The sequence below is a fragment of a genome, unplaced genomic scaffold (genome assembly GCF_019419815.1).
Source record: "Pyrus x bretschneideri cultivar Hongxiangsu unplaced genomic scaffold, Pyrus_bretschneideri_v1 Contig1, whole genome shotgun sequence".
Taxonomy (NCBI): domain Eukaryota; kingdom Viridiplantae; phylum Streptophyta; class Magnoliopsida; order Rosales; family Rosaceae; genus Pyrus; species Pyrus x bretschneideri.
In genome coordinates, this window is record NW_025999390.1 from 7,476,936 (window position 1) to 7,484,511 (window position 7,576).

Genomic DNA, 7,576 nt, shown 5'->3' on the forward strand with positions numbered 1-7,576 from the left:
TCAACTGTGATATTGCATTTGCCTTTTTTTTTTTTTTTTTTTTTTAGTTCCCCTGCCCATAATGCAATGGAATTTCCCCATCTGACCTCACCAAGAAAGACATAACTGGCAGATGCTATTTGTTTTAAGGAAAACTAATGAAGATGATTTGAAAACTTTGAGTTTTAATGATAAGGATAAAATAAAGGGTAAAGTGAATAGTAACATGATTAACTTTTTAGTGTAAAAAAGGTGATTTTTTGTTAAAGTGAACAGTATCGAGAACTTTTCGTTAAAGTTCACTTTATTTTAGGAAAATTACTTTTGCGCACCCCTTCTGCACTATAATTTATTTTTATAGTATGGATTAAACAAATCAAAGATTAAAGATTAAAACCAAAAAAAGGGCACACAAAATAATAGAGTGAAAATTCACTGTTCTTTATATTCGTGAAGGTAACTTCTTGTATAGGAATTTGGTATTGTGCTAAACGTCACACTGCCAACTTGGTGGAAGCACAAATCAGAACATCTTCTCAATTTTTTACTTGCTGCTCTTGGTTTAGTGTTTTTTTCTTTCTCTTGGTTTAGTGTTGAAAGTGATACATTTGAGAGGTGCTTTTCATGTTGCATACATAATTGTAAATTAGTTGACACCTTTTTTTGCCTTATTCATTTCAATTTTTATGTCAATATTCTGATTCACCCAAATCAGACCAGAACTTCAGAATACACTTCATATACCCACAGCAATCAAATAATTGAGTCCTTTTACCCCATATCCAATAACAGGTGTCATCTAAAAAAAATACAGCAACAAGAAAAATGATGTAAAGGAACATGGCTCGGGTCTCTTTCCACCAAGGTTACCGGATCAAGTGATCGGGTTTTTGAAATTTCATCTAACGGTCCACCTGTTTTCATCATTGAGAAAAGGTGTGATAATTTTTTACCGTTTAATGAAATTTTAAAGATCCGGATCACTTGATGCGATGGCTTGATGGAAGAGATTCGAAGAGGTTCTCTCTCCAAAGAACACTAATTGGATGATGAAAACATGATGGAATCCATCACAACACAATCCTAGAATTTCACAGAAGTTGTTGTAACCTTTGGTTCTGTCTCCCTACTCACATTTGACAAGGACACATAAAAATATTAAGAAAATAAAAAGAAAGAAAGAAAAGAGAAGGGGAAAGAGTTGAAGAAGAACAAGGGTTGCCCCTTTGGTTGAATCAGAAGCCAACCAGACGGCCATCTGTTCCATTAAGGAGAAAAGGACCTAACACGAATGATATACCCAATTTCCAATCCAACCATGCCATCTTTCAGATTCATTCTAATTAAATTAAATTAACAATTGCAAAATAAAAAGTTTCTTTTTTATTTATTGCGGTTGGAATCATTTTTCTTTTTTATGATTTTAATGTATTTTTCTTCCCTGGAATCAAATAGAAACATAGATCTTAGGTTGCATATGAATTTTGCTAACATTAAATTGTGGGTTAATTTTTTTTTTTTGTTGGAAAATTATGGGCTAGGATGCATAGACACAAATACGAGAATACAACCAATCTAAGACGGGGATATATCGAATTTCTAAAAATAAAGACATGATACAGCTGGATACAAAAATTTATATAATAAATATATTTTATAAACAACAATAAAAAAAATTAATTAACCAAATATAAATTTGTATAATTCAAACTCTCAAAAAGAAAGGGTGGTCGTGGTATAGTCTATAGAGTCGGTGGGCTTTGTAATTTCGGGCTTTATTCCCATTTAAACACTAAAAATAATTAATAAAAATATGTGGTGTCGTTTTCTCTACTGAAACAAACAAACGGCATGTCGACGTATAGCAGTCATCTTCTTCGCAGAGCCTCCTTCCACCAGATCGGGTCGTCTCCGTGAGACACCTTCTTCCACCAGATCAGGTCGTCTTCTTCGCGAGGCCTCCTTCCACCACATTGCGTCATCTCCGTCGCGAGGTTTTCTTACACGTATCCAGACCGTCTGATACCCGTTTCTAAACCGTCGGATACCCGTATCCATCTGTCAAACGCCGTATCCGTATGGGATTATGCAGGATCGTGAGGTTTTGTTTCTCTCCTTTTTGGATTCAGGATTTTGGTGGAAAAGTTTGAGCTTGGCCGCTTCTAGATGAAAAGCTGTAGATATCTCCCCTCTTGGGTCTCTGCCATTTTCACATGCTTGGGGTGAGTTTCTCTTTCTTTCTGTTATGTTTTGGAGAAAAAAGGTTGTGTTCTGTTTGTTTCCTGAGAAAATTAAGGAAAATGAAGAAAAGTTGAAAACTTAGGATTGTTTATGTTGATTTTCTCAGCAACCAAACATAGGCATTCTGCTCTAATTGTCTGGTTATTGAGAGAATGAGGGAAGAATATTTAAAGTGAGACTTCACATGTCAGATGAGATTTGTTTTTCCAAGTATTGACTCTTGAAATTGAAATCTGAGATATGCAACTCCTTGGTGTAGTAAAATTGATTTTGCTCTTTCTGGGATGCTGACATCACAGGAAAAAAAGAAGAAGATTTAAAAGTGAAAATTTGCTGTTTGTACTTTGTTTTCCCCCTTAATTTTCTGGATGACCAAACAGGGACTTTATGTTTCTTCTGTAGCTCAAGCTTTTTCCTTTAACTTTGTTTTAGAATCTTTGTACTTTGGTTTACTTGTTCGTTAAGCGATCCTGAGAGTGAGTGAACTTGGAAATGTGTTTCTAGCTTTTTTATTTCACATTCTTTGCTTCAAACCTTAGGCATTTGGTGAGTATATTCTTAGGGGTTTCCCTTCGCATGGATTTCTATAGGAAATATGTATTATGGGTGTTGTTTTTGGTCTCAGACAGAGAGATGCTTTGAGAAGAGACCGTGCTGTTCATTTTTTGTGTTTTCCGGTGCTTGTTTTCGATCTTTTGTGGTTGTAGTTATGGAGAAAATCAATACGAAATGCAAGGCTCTTTTCAGAGTAAGGGATGCATGTTCCTTCTTTTTCATATGTAAACAATTTATTTGTAATGAATTTCTACTCCAGGGAATGATAATGCCTTGTCTTGTTATAAGAGTTTTTCGTAATTGGATTGTCAGTGCCGTTTGTTGAACTTGGATCTGGTGGCGTGAGTTTGAGTGGCTAAGTTATTTTCTCATGTTTGAGTTTAATAACTTTAGTTACAAGGCTTCATTGTTGCAATGGTTGAATTCGGTACCAGTGCAGTGATATTTTCGCTTTATGGATAATGACAGGTCTAAATTCATGCATGGCCGTATATCTCCATTATTGTTGAATGCTCGCTTTATATTTTTTCTTATGCGGACTATGAATTGCCTTTGACAGCAATGCAAACCTTTTTTCTGTGAGAGTGCATGCTGAGGAGCTTGCATCATTTTCTTTTGTAAGGTTCTGTCTAGTTTACCTGAAAAAGAAAGCCAGATTTGATTATAGGTGGAAGTTTCATTAATTGGAGGATTCTACAGTTTTAAATCATGTTGACATGTATGCATCCGCGTTTCAACTGTTTCCTTATTTCTTTGTTTCTGGGGTGTGGAGGCTTAGAGAGATTCCGAAAATTTTTTGTATGTCGATTATATGCCCCTGTAGTATTAATTTTCAATTTCCTTTTACTTGTTACAGTTTGGCATAAACTTTTGTATCTTAAATCAAATTGATAGTTGTGGCACTAATCATTTTTTGTGGTTACTTCAACCTAATTTGTAACAGAGCAGAGGCTGTCTTGGATGCTGTAGCCAACCCCGTGTACATATTCCAGTTGATGAGCCATCGAACAGACTGAGAATTCAAGGTCGATCAGTGAGAAAAAATAGCATATCAGAGGATTTCTGGAGTACTAGCAGTGCTGAAATGGAGGACAGCGGAGTCCAGTCTCAGAAAAGCATCTCATCTGTTAGCACTTCAAATCCCCTTGATTCCCACAGTACTTCTGGCAGCACAAGCAATACAACTGCATTTGTAAATCATGGCAAGTTCTCTCTGTGTCTCTTTCTCTTCAATGTAATTTTTTTGTGGACATGCCATGTCTGACTGATATCCATGCACGTTTTATTTATCTTCAACAACAAAAGAGAAGACAGTGGGTGGATATTCACGAAAGTTTGATTGCATAACCATTTTATTTTATTTTTTATGTCATCATTCTTTGATTGATCTTAGCTATCTTTGAGAAAAATAGAAGTTTGGCCTGGTGTTGCTGTTGCCATATTATCAAGCTGCAATATTTTAGACCAGCAAAGTAAGAGCAATGGATGATAGGTTTTGCAGTGCTTTTCTGAAACTATGTGGCTTTACTATTTGTCCGGAATCATAGTATTGTTTTACCATGCCTCTAAATCAAATTGTTCTGTCAAACTAAATTTTTAATGTTCAAAATTTAAATGGATTCAGGTCTTTTACTCTGGAACCAGACAAGGAATCAGTGGCTTGCAAATAAACAGCCTCAACGCCAGAAGGAACTTCGAGAACCTAGAATAAGGTGAAATTTTTATTCCTTGCACCTATTGGCTCTTGCGGATATTCATTAAATCATCTCCGAACTGGTCAACCTAACGCTTAAAGTATGAACCGACACTTCCAAGCATGTAGAAATAGGTGCCCTGATTTCCAACTTCACCGCTTAATCGTCTTCACTTGATCTTAGCTCTCTCTTGTTTGCACATTGGATCGGCACGCAGTTGCTGCTTGTGCAAGTTTTTATTCCTGGCAGTTGAATTATCAATTTTACGCTGATGATTGGATAGTATTTTTGTAGCTGGAACGCCACTTACGAGAGCTTACTCAGTACCAACAAGCCTTTTCCCCAGCCGATCCCTCTTCCTGTAAGTTGACTTGGCTCCACACCTATGCTAATGCTTCAGCAAACCTCTTTGATTCTGACCATTTCTGTAATTTAAATGACAGGAAATGGTCGATTTTCTCGTCGATATTTGGGAGCAAGAGGGTTTGTATGATTGACCAAGAAAACACTAAAAAAACTCTCTTGCTTTTTTGCATGGTTTACTTAATTATCAATAGCTACCTTACACTATTTCTCAGCTATTGTTTTTGGAAGTTGTTATTAGCACTTGAAATAGTTGCCTTCAACTCCTTCCCTATTTTGGAGCGCTAATAACCATTTTCTTGTTTTTTCGAAAAAAAAACAAAACTCGAAGACTGACACTAGCGTTATTCCAGGTGGTTAAGTGCGATTAGCAGTAAAAACTAATTGATTAAAATTGAGGGATTGTCTACCATACTTATATGTATTTAATACAATCATCATCTTACAATCAACTAATTTATGTGAATATATGTGCTGTAGTTAAATCCGCAAAATTGAACATTTACTTGAGTAGATGGTGAACGTAAATTGCATGGGTAGAATTAACAAAATTGAAGTTACACTACCTAAAGTCACAAGGGCCAATTTAAGACCTTTGCCCTTATTTATTTGTCAAAACAATGTACGGTTGGTCCATCCACATACCACTAGTGCTTCCTTGGTGGCATCACGTTCTTCAACATTTCGTCCTACCTTAATGCTCCTCGTCCATAATATCCACAATTTTGAAAGCCATCACTTTGCCAAACGTAAAATGCGGAGTCCCATTTCCTATTTATTTTTATTTTTATTATAAGCGACAATATCATACGATGCGTTAATTAGACAATTCAACTAAAAGCAGATAAATGGACATCAAACTTCGATCATACGATGCGTTAAAGACTTAAATTTAATGGAAACCTTTAAAATCTATAAACCATTATTATTTTTATATAGTTGAACCAAACCGAACGAAATCAAAATTAATCCTAACCACAGAGGAGACACTTTAGATGATGCCTAAGAGGAGGAAAAATTGCGTGAGCCAGCTTAAATGGAGCCGAGTCAAAAAAAATTTGAGGACTTTGGACTAATGTGTTTTGAGTATCAATCTAAATACAATGTTTTATGTCATGCATGTTCCATGTTTCACGTTTAATAATTGTAATCAAAATAAATAAAATAATAAAATAATAAAATGGATGCGTGAAATGTGAACCTGTTGCAAATTTCTCCTTTTAAATTTTGTGGTATGCTTCCAGGTAATGTAAATTATGTAATAGTGTTCTTTTATAAAACAAAGTCCAACCTATGACAACGATTGATATAAAACGAGTTTACTATTATTGTAGCGTCTCGATTTTTAAAACAATATAATGTGAAAAACCTTTACACATGATATGCTTTATTGAGGAGAAAAGTAACGTAATAGTAAACTTGTTCAATGTAAATTATTTCCTGACCCCACATTTCTTCACTCTTGCTTCTCTTGGACACACAGAAGACAAAGACATTTAAGCACCATGTTTTGTTACTCCTTTAAACACTAGTGCAAAATTCAAACATTGAAAGTGGATGTGGGCCATCTTCATTTGAGATTTTTAAACATAAAGATGGGTCAGCCCAATAATACATGTTCTAGCCTTTTTCTATGATTTGAGGCATGAATAAAATAACGCTTCTTTATAGTAAACGAGTCATTTTATTTATTTGTAAATTAAAAAAAATATACAAATAGCCTATTAAAAACATAAAAATGAATTAATACGTGTCAAATTGTGTTTGATATGTATACCAACGATCCTAGATATAGGAATGGTTAATGAGCATACATTTAGTTGAATGGAGGTTCATGTGAGTGTAGTTTGTTACATGTGGTGGTGAATGGTGGTGATTGTGCTTGTGCTGGTGATGACAGTGATATATGGGCACCCACTGACCATCATTAGGGATACAGTCGCGCACCATGTGCTGACAAAATGTTCTTGTAACATAATATTTTAGGTAAGGAGATGTGAAATGAGTTGTTTACATGCATGGTAATTTTAAGGTTAAAAACATTAACATATTAAATGTTGTAATAAGGCCTAAACGTGTAGGTGGCCAAGTTGGAAAAGGAAGAGCAAAGAGCAGTAAGACGTTTTAGGTTCAAATTTTGATGGGTGTAATTATATTTGACTCATTTGATGTTTAGAAATCGATTAAATTGGATAACTCATTAGATTCAAGCCATGTTGAAGCAAGAAATTAAGAAATTTTGTTCAAGTAAAAAAATGAACTAATCTCGAATGAAATTTACTTCTTCCGAACTTCCCAAATCCATGCAAAATGAATAATTCTTCACCTCAACCTTTATTTTCCAGTTTAACAAATTTTAAATCTTATGAAGTATTCAATCTAATTCAATTCTCAGTACTAAACGAGCCCTTCAACATACACTTGAGATATGCATGTAGTTGGACGTAGGAAGTTTTACCTTAAATTATATGGTGATCATGGATATATTCGTTAGAAAAGAAAAGGTGGGTTGGCCAGCATGATCCTTCAACTTCAAGAAGAAATCTTTTAGGTTAATTAGGGGATGTCATGAGATATTCTTTCTTGTTTTTCCATGATAAATCCTTAACCTACAACTTAAACTAATATTTAGCTGGGAAAACATATTTCAGAGAATCTTGGAATACGGATGCTCCTGACGAAGACAATCCAAAATCCATCTTCTTAGCAAATGCAAATCATATTTCTTAATTATATATTGATAG

The 7,576-nt window shown here is 34.8% G+C and overlaps 1 protein-coding gene across 2 annotated transcripts; it reads left to right on the forward strand.

Moving 5' to 3' along the window:
- The first annotated feature begins 1,754 nt into the window (after positions 1 to 1,754).
- LOC103946700 lies at positions 1,755 to 5,039 on the forward strand. Of its 2 annotated transcripts, none has more exons than XM_009357463.3 (5): positions 1,755 to 2,201; positions 3,724 to 3,977; positions 4,400 to 4,487; positions 4,764 to 4,830; positions 4,913 to 5,039. In XM_009357463.3, exons 1-5 carry the CDS (start codon positions 2,146 to 2,148, stop codon positions 4,964 to 4,966), a joined length of 519 nt encoding a protein of 172 aa, XP_009355738.2. In that variant the 5' UTR covers positions 1,755 to 2,145; the 3' UTR covers positions 4,967 to 5,039. The 2 variants fall into 2 exon arrangements, with proteins under 2 accessions (XP_009355738.2, XP_009355737.2); XM_009357462.3 differs by lacking the exon at positions 1,755 to 2,201 and adding an exon at positions 2,241 to 2,968 and having other exon boundaries at positions 3,719 to 3,977.
- The last annotated feature ends 2,537 nt before the right edge of the window (positions 5,040 to 7,576 follow it).